The sequence below is a fragment of the Sceloporus occidentalis genome, unplaced genomic scaffold (genome assembly GCF_023333645.1).
Source record: "Sceloporus occidentalis isolate IW3139 unplaced genomic scaffold, rSceOcc1.0.p SCAF_172, whole genome shotgun sequence".
NCBI lineage: Eukaryota > Metazoa > Chordata > Lepidosauria > Squamata > Phrynosomatidae > Sceloporus > Sceloporus occidentalis.
In genome coordinates, this window is record NW_028317152.1 from 368,364 (window position 1) to 387,144 (window position 18,781).

General features: G+C 40.2%; 1 protein-coding gene across 1 annotated transcript in view; it reads right to left on the reverse strand.

Annotated features, from left to right (window-relative positions):
- Nucleotides 1-18,781, reverse strand: part of LOC149279307 (PH and SEC7 domain-containing protein 1-like) — a 166,374-nt gene that overhangs the window by 14,229 nt on the left and 133,364 nt on the right. The window contains exons 11-13 of the mRNA XM_089501329.1: nt 5,943-6,121; nt 5,609-5,679; nt 5,299-5,456 (exon numbers count right to left, since the gene is read on the reverse strand). Of these exons, the coding sequence (XP_089357455.1) occupies nt 5,299-5,456; nt 5,609-5,679; nt 5,943-6,121 (408 nt within the window). The remainder of the gene's footprint in view (nt 1-5,298; nt 5,457-5,608; nt 5,680-5,942; nt 6,122-18,781) is intronic.

An 18,781-nucleotide genomic window follows, 5' to 3' on the forward strand; every position in this document is an offset into this window, starting at 1 on the left:
AATATCTGCAGTCCCCAACCAGCCCTCACCCTCCCTCTGACTATGTGTCCTCCTAACCACTGACCTCTTCTTCCTTCTCTACATTAAATCAATTATCTGTTGTCACTGAAGAAGATGTACCTGCTCTTTCTTTCTTCTTGTCCAACCACATGTCCCCTTGAACAGATCCCTTCCCATTCATCTACTCATGTCCCTACTCTATCTCACAATCTTCAACCTCTCCCTCTCTACTAGATCTGTCCCATCCTCCTTCAGGCATGCTACCATCGTTACAATCCCTTCCTTGACCAAATTTATCTGTCCGATTACCGTACCATTTCTCTACTTCCTCTTGCCTCCGAGCTTCTTGAAAGAATTGTTTATACCCAATTAACTATGTTTCTTGATTCTAACTCCCTACTTGACCCTCTTCAATTAGTTTTTTGCCCCCGACAGTCCACTGAAACCACCCTTACTAAAGTTACTAATGATCTACTCACTGCTAAACCCAAGGGTCACTACTCCATGCTAATCCTACTGGACCTTTCTGCTACTTTTGACCCTGTGGACCACCCTCTTCTCCTTCAAACTCTTCATGCTCTTGGTCTCCTTTACACTGGTTCACTTCCTACCCCTCTGATCGTACCTTCAGTGTCTCTGTGTCCAGTAATACAGACCCTCACTCTCTCAGGGTCCCCCAAGGCTCAGTTCTAGGACCCCTTCTGATCTCTCTGTACACTTCATCACTTGTCAAACTAATCACTAGACTTGAGCATTCGTCTTCGGGCGAACATGTAAACAAGCACGAAGAGGCCGTTTTTTTGTTCGTGCCGAAGACGCGCCGAAGAGAATACAGTGCCGGCAAAACGTAGGAGAAGACGAAGACTCACAACCACGAAGTTAGTTTTTGCCGCGCAGCCGCCAAAATTTCAAACAGGAGCGAGCTGATCCTCGTCTCTCCAATCAGCTCACTCTTCTGACGTCACGCTAAGGGTCTCGTCCAATGCCTGTGCTGCTGTTTTTTGAATTCTGAAAGCACCTTTATAAGACCAGAGCTTGCCTGAGAGATCCATTCATTTTTCGCTGTGACTGCTTGGCAACACTGCTGTGCTGCATCCGAGCATTACAGAGAGATTGTTCTGTTCTGTGTGAGACTGGTAAGCCTCAGCCTGCCATTTCTCACAGTGTACTCTTCCTCACTTCAGTTCTACTGAATTAATAATATTTAATAATAATAATTTTATTAATTTAATAATTTTTTTATTTCATTTGTCATCAACTGTGTAGTGCTGTTGAGTTGACAGTGCACCCAGTGCCTCACTGGCACTGAGGTGGCCTTGCCCTGGGCTGGCACTAGTGCCTACTGCCTGTCCTGCTTAAATAAATTAAATAATAGAATTTATAAATAATTTAATAGAATATATTATTAATAATTGAATACATGTAAAATTATATATTTGCCAGTTATATATACTATAGTTAGATATAATTAATAATTACTACTAGCTTATAGTTCAGCTAATCTTATTAGTACTGGTGCTGCAGCTCTATAGTTTGTGCTTTGTTTTAGCAACAGCAAGAGACCAAGTCAATTTTTCTTAATTAATAATATTTCATTTTATTTCTTTTGTTTTGCTCACCTCAGTCCATCAGTGAAGTGAACTTGTTGGGCTAGTGAGTGCAGACACATAAGTGCTGTGTTCTTTTTTGATCAGCAATCAGTCAGCAAGCTGCCAACAGACCCAACTTTTTCAGGGACAGTCCTGCTTTTTTCCTGTCCCATCAAATTTAACTAAACTAGGTATGCTAGTGCACATAGGTATAGCTGGGTAGGGTAGCACTACAACATTAAATAAATATAATAAAGTAAATAATAATAAATATAACTTTAAAATAAAATTAAATAAATCCATTAAAATTAAATTATTATTTAGACATAATACATCTTTAACCAAAACAGTGCACTGCTAATAATCTTAAAAATAACCGTACATTAACCCTAAGCTATTTTTTAGTTCTTGTCCAACATTTTTCCATTCGCATACCTGCCAACACACCCAACATTTTTGTGTACAGTCCTGCTTTTTTCAGGTCCTGTCCAGTAAAAGTTGGGTTGTTGCAAAGTATGCCATTATAAATAGGTAGCAAATGTTAGGCATGTATTACAAGTGGTCCAAAATCAATTTAAAAATGTAAAATAATCCCTATTCTTTTATTAAACATCTATGGATGTGTGACTGTATGATAAAAAGGAGGCCAAGTTCCTTGGAGCATTTGTCTAGGTCATTTTGTGTACAGTACACCTCGGTACGTGTGTGCAACTCTATTGGTCGTTTCGGCAGGGGGCTCGTCTGCCATCAACGAATGAGGTGCATTCTGCAGTTCTGCAATTCATTTGTTGATGCCAGACCAGCCCCCTTCCGGCGACCAATAGAGTCGCACTCACGTACCTTCACGGTGCGAACGCATATGCTGCTGCTGCTCCGATGTGTTCTTAACCCCGTATTAACCTCTGCTACGCAGCCGGGAGGAAACGAAGATGAAATGAGCACGAAGAATGGCCACGAATATTCGCCCGAAAAGAAGACAGGAACGGGCGAATATTCGCGGAATACGAAGGTTTTTTTTTCTCCGAAGACGAGTACAAAGACGAACACGAAGAGCCCCCTGGTGCCCAAGTCTACTAATCACACCCTTTGGCTTTCAATACCACCAGTATGCTGATGACACTGAGATCGTTCTATCCTCTCTTGATCTCTCTCCCTCTGTCTTAGATCGTATCACTAACTGCCTTGCGTCTGTCGCTACCTGGATGTCAGCATATTTCCTGAAACTCAATCTCTCCAAAACCAAACTTCTCATCTTCCCTCCCCCATCAGTTTCCCTCAATGTTAATGGTGCTATCATCTTCTCGTCCCCTCATGCTCGCTGTCTTGGTGTCCCCCTTGACTCCGACCTTTCGTTCACCCCCCCACATTTAGTCTGTCTCTAAAAACTGACGTCTCATCTTAAAAACATTGCCCACATCCGTCCCTTCCTAACACAGGATGCCACTAAGGCTCTTATCCATGCCCTTATCATCTCCCACCTTAATTATTGTAACTCTGTCTTAGCTGGTCTTCCTCTTAAGCGTCTCACCCCTCTACAATCCACCATGAATGCTGCTGCCAGACTTATCTTCCTCTCCGATCGCTTTATTAACACCTCTCCCCTCTGTCAGTCTCTTCACTGGTTGCCTGTGAGCTTCAGGATTCACTTCAAAATCCTGACTCTTACTTTCAAAGCTCTTCACAGCGGTTCCCCTTTTTACATTTTCTCAATCATCTATAAATACACTCCTAACCGTTCCCCCTGCTCATCCAGTGATCTCCTTCTTCCTCTACATGCTCTCATGCGCACTAACAAGATTGTTTAAGGACTGCCCCTATTCTCTGGAATGCACTCCCCCAGCAAATCTGTTTACTCCTGCCTTTGTTCCTTCAAAAAGATCTGTCAAAACCCACTTCTTTAACCCCTTCAATCCCAGGGGTTTTTGGTACCTCAAAGCCCAGAGCAATTTTGCCATTTTTGGGGTATGTCGGTTTAGCGATTATTCTCTGTTCCTGTGAATAGTGTACCCATGTAAACTATATATTGTTTTTTCAAGGAGAGATAGAGCTTTCTTTTGATACCATAGTTGGATGATTAGCTGAAAATTTAGAATGAGAAATTTAGTAAAAACTAGCGAAGATTAGAAAAATAAACAATTTTTTTTTTACATTTTCCCTCTGAATCCTAACAAAATTAGGTAAAGTAATGGAAAATCTCCTCCAAGTTTATCAATTCAGGTGTCCTGATTTCAGAAATACCTAATTTATATAGATTTTCCAGACTTTCCCAGCACCAGGGTGCTATTAGGTGTACAATTTTGTATAATTTTTATGCCTATGGCTTAACGGGTTTGGGGGTTGTGAACAGGGGCAGGAGGGTTATACTGGCTAGATGTTATGCTAGGGCTATGGGATGTAAGGTTTTTTTAAGAATTTTTTTATTATCTTTTTTTATATATTTTTTTTTTATTTTAATTTTTTTAAATTTTGTTTTTATTTTTTAGATTTTTTTTTTTACACAGTAATGGTAAGAGGTCCTCCTAGGGACCTCCTGAACATGCCAGTGATGTCACAGTGACATCACAGCTCACATTATCATTTTTTTTAGTATTATTTATATTATTATTTTAATGATTTATTTAATATTATTTTTAAATCACTAACCGTTTTTTTTTTCTTCAGCTTTTCTGTTACAGGACGGGAGGGGGAGTGAGAGAGATGGTTTCTCACTCCCCTCCCCTCGATCCTCCTGCACCGATCACACTGTGATCTCTATGCAGGTCCTCACAGACCTGCATAGAGATCGTAGCGTCTCTGTGCCTCATCGGGGATCCCCTGCGGTGGATATCCTGTCCTCCGATGACCTTCCGGGTTACGTCAGCAGTGACGCAACCCGGAAGGGAATGCCCGATCGCGCGTTTGCAACTGCGCGATCGGGCAGTTTACAGTGTAACAGCTTACCGGCTTTCATGCCGGAAGCTGTTACAGGCGATCGGACAGCAGAAAGCCGGCAAAGCCGGCTTCTGCTGTCAGTGGGGAGTCCAGGCTGTCCCTGACGCTGCACGAAGGGCTGGACGTACCGGGACGTCCATAGGGGTTTCTTTGTGGGCGTTTTTTGGACGTCCCGGTACGTCTATAGGGGAACGAAGGGGTTAAAGACGCTCCACATTGGCCCTCCCATATTCCTTTAGCTCACCTTTACTAGTAGTGTGGCTGCTTCATCCCTACCAATGGCCCTTTTACTCCCTCTAGATTGTAAGCTTGTTTGAGCAGGGCCCTCCTCACCTGTTATTTCTGTAAGTCAAATTGGTATCGTATATACTACTTGTTATGTTCTGTCTACTCATTGTACAGCTCTATGAGTTGTAATAAATAATAATAATAATAATAATAATCATAAAATATGTAGATTTGCCAAATACAGCAAATATACTTTATACACCAAATAGTGATGATCCAATTATTTAGAATACAATAAAATTCCCATGGCAGTTTTGATAAATAAACACAGTATAAGCACAGAAGTACTTAATAAAACTGCGGTTCACAATTGTGGTCACAAATATATACAAAACAGCAACTGCATGGAGAGTGTATGAAAATTAAAAATAAGAGGGAAAAAAGCAGGTTTTAGCTTGTGCAACTTGTATTGATGATAAGAATATCCAGAACACGTAAAGTTCAGCAGTGACTAGAGTAGACATTGACTGCAAAAGTTATTGGAACTTACTGTGTTTGGAACAGGAATACTCTCCAGTCTGCTGTCCGTAGGTAGAAAACATTTGGCCTTTTGTTATAATCTGATGCTCTGGTAGCTAGAGAATGATGAATGCTGATTGCATTTTTCAAATCTTCTTCAGAAAGAGGTTTTCCTGGTTTATATTCCTCCTAAAATGTAAACAAGATGATACGTACTAATCAAGCCTACCCTTCTCAACCCTAAAAATCCTCTCAGATTTTCCTCAATCAGTCCATCTGCTATAACCTAGCAATCTTTACTCCCTGAGATACAGCTAGCTCCTTAGCCAAAGTACCTTTACCTTCTGCAAATACAAAATCATGCCCTTTAATATGCCATGGAAGGTCTTCCATCCCCGCTTTCCTCTGGGTGCTGTAAGTAAGGAAGAGAATAAGAATGCATTAACTGAAAACAAACTTAGCATAACTATGTCAATGTTGCATTACCTCTTAAATAGTTTTGGTAGCATAAGTCTCTTTCACAGGAAAATGAGCCAGGAGGAGGGAAAAGAGGAGGAGTCTCTACGAACTACTTCATTTATTATTATTAGTATTTTTTTAAAATCTGACCTTCGAGTTTTTGCAAAAATGAATGTAATGCGGATTGATGCTTTTTCTACACTGTATTGCACTCACTTTTTTTGCAGTCTGGGTCAGCATGAATTTTGCGAACCAGGCCACCATACTTGTAAGTGGTAATGTTGGGGTCTTGAGAGAAGTCCAGGAATGGTTTGCCACAGCTGTCAATACGTTTTATGGACTTTGGATTTGGGTCTGCAAGTTCTGACAATGACCTTCTCAGTTCTTCTTCATCTCTGTTGAAGTAAAAGTCAAGTGTATAAGTAAACTATGTAAAAACATAATGCAATCGATGTCTTGAAAATATGCAAATGTGCCATGTAAGCATTTATTATGAAAACTGTGTAGGAAAAAAAAATCAACAAAAATGTAATTAATTGTATTAATGTTTACATTTGTAAACACAGAAATGTTGAATTTGATGGCTGAAAAGAACCATTTGGTCCATCTAGTCTGCCCATTTTTCCTGATGGAAGGTATTTAAACTCCTATCAGTCCTTAGTCTGGTCCTATAGGAAGGGCATGTATATCCCACGCATGTTTAAATTCCCTTTTTTAGCCTCCACCACATCTGCTAAGAGACTATTCCATTTATCTACTACTCACTCAGCGTAGTAGGACATCCTTGCAGTACATCTCAGCCTGTTTTCTCATTCATTTTCTATTATTTCAATGGGTTGAAAAACTAAAATGTTGTGCCTAATTCCTAGCTTGTTTTTTAATTTTATTTCGTATTGGAATTATCTGCTTTAGAGCTCTTATTTGTGTGGTTTCTGCTTCGAGTATCCACCATCCTTTCTTTTTCATTTCGTCTTTCTGTAATAAGCGGGTAATTACATTGGCTTCATAATATGATTGAATTATTGGCATCCCCAGCCCTCCTTTATTTGTTTTACCAGCCATCGTTTTTAATTTCATCCTCAACCAACTAAGTGGAATTTAAGAGGGAGCATACGGAAAAGGTATGTCCATTTTGGTAAAACATAAGATTTTAATATGTTTATTCTGCCCCACCAGAAGATCTCCTGTTGTTTCCATGTTTTCAGTTCTTTGTTTGCTTTAGTAGGGACATAAAATTCACCTCCATAAGTCTCTCTATATTGTTATTCCGAGATATTGAAAGCCTTTAGTTGGGTTTTTGAAATTTATATTTTGTTTGAATTTTGTCAATTTTTGTCATTATTAAATTGTTGACATATTCAACTTATAGTTGGACTTAGACTTATATTCTTCAATTGTTCCTAATAAGTGGGGTAATGAATTAATTGGATCTGTCATATTTATCAAGATTTATACTAGATTTATACTAGATTTAATTAATTTAAATCTAGGCCATCGGGTCCCGGTGTCTGACTCTACTTCTCTACTCTACTTCTTTCTCTGAGATTTCTTTATTTAAGCAGTTATTTTGTTCTAGAGTAACTGATGGAATGTCAGTTATATTATATGGGTTTTCGTAAATGTTATTAACCCCTTCGTGACAATGGCTGTTTTAACATTTCTGAGCTTGCTCGTGTTTAGCTGTAATTTTATTCTTTCCCGTTTACTGAACACACACAAGTTATATATTGGTTTTTTTTCAGGACAAGAAGGGCTCTCTTTAGATGTCATTGTTTTGATTCTATTATATTATTTACTTTTAAAAAAAAAAGTATAAAATATGGTGAATAATTTAGAAAAAAAGGTCTTTTTCTAACTTGAAAAATCTATAAAAGCTAATAGAAATAGATTCTAAATAGATTCTACTATTTGTCCTGAGTTTAGAAATACCCGATGTTTTTATGATTTTTTTTTTGCTTTTTTTCTGCACGTTATGGGACAATAAGTACAGGTGGCGTTTTGCTATTTGAAAACCATTTTTTTCCAAATCTGATAATTCTTCCTCCCATGTGCTTCGAGTATGTTTGAAGCCGGCCAATGCAATTTACTCCATCAAACCATATATTTTTGAAAACTAGACACCCCAGGGTATTTCAAATGCTAGTATTTTAACTCTTTCCATGCACTAATTCTACCACCAGTCTTTGTCAAACTTTGTGGCAGTCATTTTTTTTCCCACACACATTTTACTTCAGGTATGAACTGGGTTTGCCTGGCTGTTAGGAGGCAAAAGGGCCACATTTGGGGCATGTGCACTTTTCAATGTTAAACTTTGACGTTTGGTGATCCACTGCCCATGCCCTATTTGATACGTCTTTGAGCTTGGCCATTTTAGTGTGCCCTATAAAACCATATATTTTTGAAAATTAGACACCCCAGGGTATTTCAAATGCTGGTATTTTTACTCTTTGCATACACACATTTTACCACCAGCATTTTTTCAAAGTTTGCAGTAGTATTGTTTGTGTGCATTCAGCAACATGTGTTCAGCAACATCTCCTGAGTACAGTGATACCCCACATGCATGGGTTTGTCGGGTTTTTGGGGGCTAAAAGGCCACATTTGGGGCATGTGCATTTTTCAAATTCAATTAACCCTGTCAAATCATAATTTTTTTTAAAAAGGTAGACACCCCATGGGTATTGAACATGCCAGTATTTGAACTCTTTCCATGCAAGAATTGTTTTAAGCTAAAGCTCTAAGTTTAGGACTTGCTCATAAAAATATATATTTTTTTGCCTTTTATTTATTTATTTATTTTTGAATTTTTTTTTTACATTTTACTATTTTTTTTAATTTTATTTTACTAATCACATTGCGATTAGAAAGCTGGGCTCCACTGACTTGCATAGTTGAATGCAGTACCTGTATTCAACCTGCAAGTGGAGCAAGATTCTCAGGAGGGTCTGGAGAGATCCTCCTGAGAACTCTTTTCAACTCCATTGTAGCAAAATCAAGTAGCAAAATCACTCGCAGTGGCGGTTGTGCCCGCTCTCCGGAGCGGTCACGGCACGTCCTGGGGTGGAAGTTCGCTATCGCTGAATGCCTCGTGATCAAGGCATTTCAGCGAAACCACTGAAGTTTAGGAGGCGATCGTTGATCAGATGTATATATAAATATTAGACCCTGCAGCTAATATATAAATAAATATTAGATCCTGTTGTCAACATATTGTATATGGGAAAAAAATGGACCCTAGGCAAGCATTTCCTTGGGCCCCCCTCCAAACCCCCTAGCATTCAATCACTCCCCCTGCTATCACACCAAAATACTGCAGATTAGCGGAAGACTGTGAGAATCAGTGCAGTCTCCCCTCCTTCTGACCCTACCGTGACATTGAGAGGTCCTCTCCTCTGTAATCATCCCCAGAGTCCCTTTATCCCCCCATTCACTAAGCCATACCTCTATTTTACTTACTCCCTATAGTTCAGGTATAGATCAAACAACCAACACATGTAAATAGCACTTGCATGTATAGATGAACTGAATAAGATATACAAACCCTATATTTGCAGATAAACATAAATAAAGTATGGAAACATAGCATTACAGGTATAGATCAACACATTAACACACAAACCCAGTTTTGCATGTATAGATCAATTGAAAATCACATGTGAACTCAGCACTGAAAGTGTAGCTCAAATAAACAGAATCAGACATACAGATCATGTATTTGCAGGTATAGATCGCAAGACATCTCTACAGAGATTAATCCCTTAAGGGCGAGGCTGTTTTTTACCTTTTGTACCCTTTGGGACCGAGGCTGTTTTAACACTTTATACACAAGTTATATATTGTTTTTTCAGGACAAGAAGGGCTTTCTTCAGAAAACATTGTTTTGATCATATCATCTAGATTCCCATAAAAAAAAAAAAACTATGAAAAATGTAAAAACACATTTGCTGTCTTTTACCCGAAAAATGATTTACTCATCCAAAAAAGCTAATGAAAAAACCTTCTAAATAGATTCTACTATTTGTCCTGAGTTTAGAAATACCCAATGTTTTCTTTTGCTTTTTTCTGCAAGTTATCAGGCAGTAAGTACAAGTAGCGTTTTGCTATTTTAAAAACAATTTTTTCCCAAAGCTGGTCATTCTGCCACATGTGCTATTTCGGGTATCTTTGAAGCTGGCCAATGCATATTGCCCCCTGAAACTATATATTTTTTAAAACTAGACAAGGTATTTCAAATGCTGGTATTTTATAACTTTCCATTCACTAATTCTTCAGGTATGGATTTACAGCTCCTCGTATACATCACTATCAAACACATCCCCAATATGTGTTCAGCAACATCTCCCGAGTACCGTTATACCCCCCATGCATGAGTTTGTTGGGTTGTTTGGGAGGTAAAACGCCACATTTAGGAAATGTGCATCTTTTAACTTGGAACTTTTACATCTGGTCCTACTGCCCCCATGTCCTAATAGGGCCATCTTTGAAGCCGGCTAATTCAATTTACCCCCCAAGGTTGGTCAAATGCTGGTATTTTAACACTTTCCATGCATGAGATTCTACCACCAGCCTTTGCCACAGTTTGTGGTAGTAATTTTTTTTCACACATATTGTACTTCAGGTATAAATTTATAGCTCCAGGTATACATCACTATCAAACAACACCCCAATGTGTGTTCAGCAACATCTCCCGAGTACGGTGATACCATACATGCATTTGTCTGGTGTTTGGGAGTTAAAAGGCCACATTTGGGAAGTGCACTTTTTTCCCCATTTTAGTCAGTCTTACCTATGCCTTATCTTTGAGCTCAGCCACTCCAATTTACGCCATATTTTTCAATATTTTACTAACCACATTGTGATTAGAAAGCTGGGCTCCATTGACTTGCATGGTTGAATACAATACCTGTTTTCAACCTGCAAGTGGAGTCAGAGTTCTCTAGAGGGTCTGGAGACCATCTGGTGAACTTTTCCAAGTTTTTGTGTGTTTTTTTTTTTTTTTTACAAAGCACGCCACCGTCTTGCGAGTGGCAAAATCACTTGCAGTGGCGGTTGTGACCACAGCGTGTACTGGGGTGAGTTTTCGGTGTCGCTGAATGCTTCGTGATCGAGACATTTCAGTGACACCATTGAAGTTTAGAAAAGGGGATCATTGATCGCCTCCTGAACCCTTTTAAAACGGGCGCCTGCCGCCATACAGTATATGTGGGATGTTGATGCCCCTGGGAGGGGCCAGACATGGTCCCTGATGGCGATCTCGGTGTTGCTGAATGTCTTGACATCGAGCCATTACAGCAACACCGTTTCAGCGAAGAAAGTGATCATAGATGGACGTTAAGGGGTTAATCTTCTAGATGTAAATATTAATGTAGAACATGCTACCATTAAGACAGACTAATTTCAAACAAATGGTTGTCAATAGATCCTTCAGTTTTATGTTACTTTGAGCCATAGAATTGTCTGATATTGTGCCCAACGATGATCGTGGTCCCTTGTGGAGTTTTCTCGTGCCTAAATTGATAAGTAGCTGGTCTGCTATACTGGGGGTATATTAACATTGTTGCAATGTATGTATATGTTTTTTACATGTACATTACATCATGTTATATGATTTAAGTAGTTTTTTTTTTTTTTTTATAATTTCACCTTTGGGAGACACTGAGATCTATATTTATTATAAAAGGATATATTTCTATTTATAAACATTATAACTAAATCCTTTAGTCATTTTCATATAATTTACTGATTTTGTATATAAAATAATTTAAACCCTGATATGAAGTACGTCTGTTCCTCCAATGTATAGGTATACCGGAGTACCCTTATCCCATTAAAAGCATGGTCAGTGTCACTTTCACTATGTGCAATTTAGTGGAAAATCTTGAAAGTATGAAAATTTATATATGTTTCCCACAAACACACTTGAAATGGATGCTCATTAATAAGCTCTCAGCATCTGTTCTGTGTCTCCATAGCAACAAGGACTAAGGCAGCTGAATGCATAGATTTTGTGACAGTATCACTAATCCCCCTGAAATGACAGAATGAGTATGCTGCAGAAAACTGCTGGGAGTGAAGGAGGAATGAGGTACCATCACAAATTCCTATTATAACAATGTGCCAGTTAAAGTGTTAAAATAAAAACAAACATTCTATAACGTACCAGCAGGTAGCATGACATGTCCCATGCATACCCATGTGAGGACGTACATACATATCTTTATAGTACACCAACTGAACAGCCAGTATTTAGTTGAAGTCTTTAAAATAAATAACATAAAAGACACACTCGCCATCTCCCAATCTGGCAGGCAACACAAATAAATTAATGTTATATGCTAATTTCATTTTAAATCCTATCTTAACTCCAATAATAGTTAGTCAGTCCCACATATTTCTTAGATATCACTTTTTATATTGAAGATTTCCACATAAAATCTAAAACATATTTTAAGGGTGTAGATAGCATCAGTTACAGTATCTCAGAAAAGTGAGTACAGCCCTCACAATTTTGTAAATATGTTATTATACCCCCTGCTGCACTGCGGGGGATCTGGATCCTAACCCTGCTGCTTACCCGCAGCAGGGCTAAATGAAAAAGAAAACGCGACTGGAACCGCATGTCCTGGGCGTCGGGCAATACGAACTGTGCAGCCCTACGCTAAACCCCAGAATATAGGCCGCACCCCCACAAGACATAATAATAATAATAATTCGGGCCAATACGTCAACTCAACACACAGCCATTAATGTCTAAACCTTGGCAACAAAAGTGAGTACACCCCTAAGTGGAAATGTCCAAATTGGGCCCAATTAGCCATTTTCCCTCCCCGGTGTCATGTGACTCCTTAGTGTTACAAGGTCTTAGGTGTGAATGTGGAGCAGGTGTGTTAAATTTGGTGTTATGGCTCTCACACTCTCTCATACTGGTCATTGGTAAGTTCAACATGGCACCTCATGGCACCTCATCTGAGGATCTACATAAAGCTATAAGAATATTGCCAAGACCCTGAAACTGCGCTGCAGCACAGTGGGCAAGACCACACAGCGGTTTCACAGGGCAGGTTCCACTCAAAACAGGCCTCTCCATGGTCGACCAAAGTTGAGTGCACATGCTAATCATCATATCCAGAGGTTGTTTTTGGGAAATGGAGTGCTGCCAGCATTGCTGCAGAGGTTGAAGGGGTGGGGGGTCAACCTGTCAGTGCTCAGACCATATGCCACACACTGCATCAAATAGATCTGCACGGCTGTCATCCCAGAAGGAAGCCTCTTCTAAAGATGATGCACAAGAAAGACCGAAAACAGTTTGCTGAAGACAAGCAGACTAAGGACATGGATTACTGGAACCATGTACTGTGGTCCGATGAGACGAAGATACACTTGTTTGGTTCATATAGTGTCAAGCGTGTGTGGCGGCAATCAGGTGAGGAGTACAAGTGCGTCTTGCCTACAGTCAAGCATGGTGGTGGGCCTGCATGAATGCTACCAGCACTGGGGAGCTACAGTTCATTGAGGGAACCATGAATGCCAACATGTACTGTGACATACTGAACCAGAGCATGATCCCATCCCTTCGGAGACTGGGCCACAGGGCAGTATTCCAACATGATAACGACCCCCAAACACACCTCCAAGACAACCACTGCCTTGCTAAAGAAGGTAAAGGTGATGGGCTGGCCAAGCATTTCTCCAGACCTAAACCCTATTGAGTGGAAGAGGACTCCAGTGGCAACCTGTGAAGTTCTGGTGAACTCCATGCTCAAGAGTGTTAAGGCAGTGCTGGAAAAAAATGGTGGCCACACAAAATATTGATACTTTGGGCCCATTTTGCACATTTCGACTTAGGGGTGTACTCACTTTTGTTGCCAAGGTGTTAGACTTTAATTGCTGTGTGTTGAGTTATTTTGAGGGGACAGCAAATTTACAGGCTGTACACTCACCACTTTACATTCAGTGTTGTCATTTTTTCAGTGTTGTCACATGAAAATATATAGGAAAATATTTACAAAAATGTGAGGGGTGTACTCACTTTTGTGAGATACCGTATATATGTATACACACACACACACACATAAAAGCCCCGGTAGAAGCGTCAGCAGCGAAGGTTGTCTGCGAGCATCACAGAGACGTCCACTGGCTGGCCCCGCTAGACCCCAGGGAGTCTGGGGGTGCATTGGTAAGTCTGGGGGGGTGGCATATCAAGGGGGGCATAAAGCATATCTGGGAGGGCAGATGAGAATATCTATAACTAAGGTGCATTATGAATTAAGGCAGGGGGACTTTAAAATGGCTATTAGTTTTAACATATGATGACTAACTGCATAATAGATATCAAAATTTTTTAAATACATGTTTATAAAAGTAAAATACTCTTTGACCATTTCACTAATGTTATTATACACTTTATTTTTAAAGAAAAAATTCACATTAGTGGAATGGTAAACAGTACTTTAGATAATTAACAATACATGTGCATTTTAAAATTTTTGGTATTTTTTATGCAGTTAGTCAGCATATATGTTAAATACAAACCGAAATTTGGAAAACCAATAGCCATTTTAAGGTCCCCCCCGCCTTAATTCATAATGCACCTTACTTATAGATATGCCACTCTGCCCCCATATAGGCCTTATACCCCCAGATATGCCACTCTGCTCTCCAGATATGCTTTATGCCCCCCCAGATATGCCACTTTGCCCCCCCCCCCCGACTTACCAATGCATCCCCAAGCTCCGTGGTGTCTAGCGGGGGCAGCCGGTGGAAGTCTGCGCAATGAGTATAGACAAACTCTGATGCTGCTCGCCACTTCCACCAGGGCTTCTATGCTGATGCTCCGTCACAGAAGCTCCGGCGGAATTTGTTCTTAGTTGCCAAGATAACCATAGCATGAAGGTGCATAAATCCTGATTTCACAGAAATGAAATAGTAACGATGGTAAATGAAATCAAGGCTGTGAAACACCAGTCACACTCAGTACAACACACCTTCCCTGCATTTCATCTGAAATATCTGACTAACCATATAAATAATGGCTTAGATAATGTTTTTAATTTTTGGCGGTTCTCTATAAATCAAATAATGATGTATTCCTTTTGTTTCTATTCACTTTTGGTTTGTTACATTAAATATACTAACACATTTTAATGAACGATTAAGAAGCATTGTATTTTTCTTTGACATTGTGGATTTTGTTTCGTACTTAAAATTAAATGTTATTATTTGGAAAAAGAAATTGTAATTACATACAATACAATTTATGGTGGCCATTTTATCAAAATAAATAAAACAGACAGAATCTTAACTCCTCAGCATCCATGTGTACTGAATAAAGATGACATAAGTGCTCGGCCAATAATACAAGATAGAATCGTATGCAATAAGATTGGGAGTACCTCAGTACACTAGAAAAAGTCATCATACATGGGGCGCCTGAAGTCACAATTTAGTGCCAGAAATCCTTTTTGATAAAATATGCAGATTGAAATAGAATAAATAACACAAAACCTTTACTTATCCTCTCACTGATTTCTGAGCCTTGAAAGTTTTGTCGTCTGCAGATTACAAATTAATGATGGTGTTTTATCTCTGGATAAGTAAAAATGAAATAGTTCTATTTATTCCCACAGTATGTAAAGTGCCAGGAAACAGATGACCAAGTACACACCAGGACAGGCTCTGCCACAGAAACACCCAAACACACGCACACCAGGACAGGCTCCGCCACACCGACACCTAAACACACACACACACCAGGACAGGCTCTGCCACACCAACACCAAAACACAAACACCAGGACAGGGTCTGCCACACCGACACCCAAACACACACACCAGGGCAGTCTCTGCCACACAAACACACACACCTGGACAGGCTCTGCAACACCGACACCCAAACACAAACACCAGGATAGACTCTGCTACACTGACACCCACATCAGGATGGGTTAAGCTACACAAAGCATAAAAAATGCTTTCCACACTGCTTTGTTGTTTGTGTGTTTGCCCCCTTGTGTATTGATGCCCCAGCCAGGCCCCCGTTTAATATTAATGTACTCCCCCCAGACCCTTGTGTATTGCCCTATGTATCTTTGTGCCCCAGCCAGCTTCCTTTGTGCATTTATGCCCCCACATCCTTGTGTATTGATTTTTATGTAATGCCCTTAGCCAGCCTCCCTCCCTCCCTTGTGTATTAATGCCCCGACCCCCTTTTGTACTGGTTAATGTAATGCTCCCCATACCTATGTGTATTGTAGTCAGCCGCCCCCTTTTTGTATTATGTATGTATGTATGGGTCCCCTTTCCATCTATCACCCTAAGTATTTTTTTTTAAATACTTACTTTTTTTGCTGGCTTCCTTTCCCTGCAGACTGTTCTCCTCTGACATGCTCTTCTCCCCGTCACAAGGGACTCTTCCATGTGAGCCCGGCCCCTTGAGCATCCCGTTGCATCTTCAAAGGGGCGGGGCAAAGAGCCTCACTAAGGCACTGAGGGGCATGGTGTCTGCACGCCGGCTGCTTCAAAATCATTAAGTGAAATCTCCCGGTTTTCCAGGGGCCAATCCGGCCCTGCTCACGTGGGCTGAACCTCGAAGTCCAGTGGGCCATGTTTGGGTCTCGGGCCGCCCCTGATATATACTGTGCCTGTGCATTTCATTTAGCTGGGTGGTGCTATTTGAGCGCACTGTTGCCACCATTTCTATAGTCTCCCTTCTTTTAGGTATTGTCAGAATACAACTTCCATCATCCTTTGCCAGCAACTGCCCAGGAGCAAAAAGGATATGGTTATCTTTAACCCCTTCGTGACAATTGCTGATTATTTTTTTTTGTACCCTTCGTGACAATGGCTATGGTTTTAACATTTCTGCGGTGCTCTTGTTTAGCTGTAATTTTCTTCTTTCCTGTTTACTGAACCCACACAAGTTAAATATATAATTGTTTCAGGCCAAGAAGGGTTTATTTTTATTGTATCATATCATTTACTATAAAAAAAAGTATACAGTGAAACATTTAGAAAAAAATTAAGTTTTTGGCAGTTTTTTTTTCACACACATTTTACTTCATGTATGAATTAACAGGTCCTGGTATATGTCACTGTCACACAACCCTATATGTGTTCAATAACATCTCCTGAGTACAGTGATACCACCCATACATGGGTTTGCCTGGCTGTTTTGGGGCAAAAAGGCCACATTTGGGGCATGCTGAACTTTATTTGGTGATCCACTGCCCATGCCCTATTTAGTACATCTTTGAGCCTGGCCAATTAAGTGTGCCCAATAAAACCATATATTTTTGAAAACTAGACACCCCAGGGTAATTTAAATGCTATATTTTAACTCTTCCCATGCACTAATTCTACCACCAGCCTTTGTCAAAGTTTGCAGTAGTATTTGTTGTGTGTATTTTTCCCACACATGTATTTTAGGTAAATATTTACAGGTCCTGGTATATGTCACTGTCGCACAACACCCCAAAATGTATTCAGCAACATCTCCCAAGTACAGTGATACCCCACATGCATGGGTGTCACGGAAGCCTCCGTGCCATGGGCTCCTGGAGGGGACTAAGTGCCAGCCTCCTTCCTACAGACTATGGGCCCTGGTAAGGATTGCCAAATTATCCAAATCATAAGAGACTCTAAAGACTGTGGAGCTCGGAAACAAATTTGGGGTTCCTGCATTTTGGGACTGTGATGGTTCCTAGAGTCACCCTACCCTTCAGTTAATGTTATCCAATGAAGCCCTTTTGTGTGTTATTAATAAAAATGTATTTTATTATTGCCTTATTTCCTAACCGTTTACACACAGCACACTAAGGTCTGGGAGATAATCTAATCGAGACAATGTGTATTCCTTATTTTAGTGGTGTCTGTGTCCTTTTGTATTGTTAATCCTTTTACTGCCCCTGTTGTCTCTGGTATCCCAGTATCTTGTTTTATGTTAATGTGTGTAACACACAACCAGCCGTCTGTGTCTAAAATAAATCAGTTATTCCTTTTGTTGTACCTAAAGACTAGTCTTGCCTAGTTATTTGGGTACTGGATAGCAATATCCCTTTACTTTGCTTGGGGATATTGCCGACGGATTGCAGGGAATTGTCAGATATTTTATTGTGCTGAAGGGAGAAGTCGCTCTTGGCAGAGAGGGACAACCTGAGGTCCCTGGTCAGTCCGTCACAATGGGTTGGGTTTTTTGGGGTCTAAAAGGCCACATTTGGGACGTACTTTTTTCAAATTGGAAATTAGACATGTGGTCATCCTTCCCAGTGTGTTAACTGGGACACTGATGAACCCGGCCAATTCAATTTACCCCATCAAATCATTTATTTTTTTAAAGTAGACACCCCATGGGCAGTACCTGTATTCAACCTGCAAGTGGAGCCAGAGTTCTCAGGAGAGACTCTCCTGAGAACTCTTTTCAACTCCTTTATTTCTTTGAAAGGACGCGCCGCCATCTTGCGAGTGGTAAAATCTTGCAGTGGCTGTTGTGACCACACTCCGGAGAGGTCACTGCATGTCCTGGGGTGGGTGTTCGGTGTCACTGAATGCCTCGCTATCTAGGCACTTCAGGAACACCATTGAAGTTTAAACACTTTTAAAATAGGCATCCGCCGCCATACAGTGTTACTATGTTACTATATCATGAGTTCTCCTACATGCACTGGCAGCATTACCACAATCACAAATTATATATATTTATATATATATATATATATATTGTCACGGAGCTGGCTAGTCTGACCGACTACCTCCGCTATCTTGTGCTCCCTTAGCCTGGAACAACACACTTTCCCCGGTTCCCCAGTCACTAGCTGAGACTCAGTGTAGGATAAAACCAAACGAAGACTAATTTATTTTGGACACACAGGGCTGGATATATCCAGCAAAACACACATTAACATAAAACAAGATATTGGGACACAAACCGTCCCCTTAATCTGCCTCCCAGAGACAACAGGGGCAGTAACGGGATTAACAATACAATAGGGGGGAGACTGATTTATACAACATTAAACTAAAACAATGGTGGTCACTCCCTGGTGGCAGATCCTGGCTGTC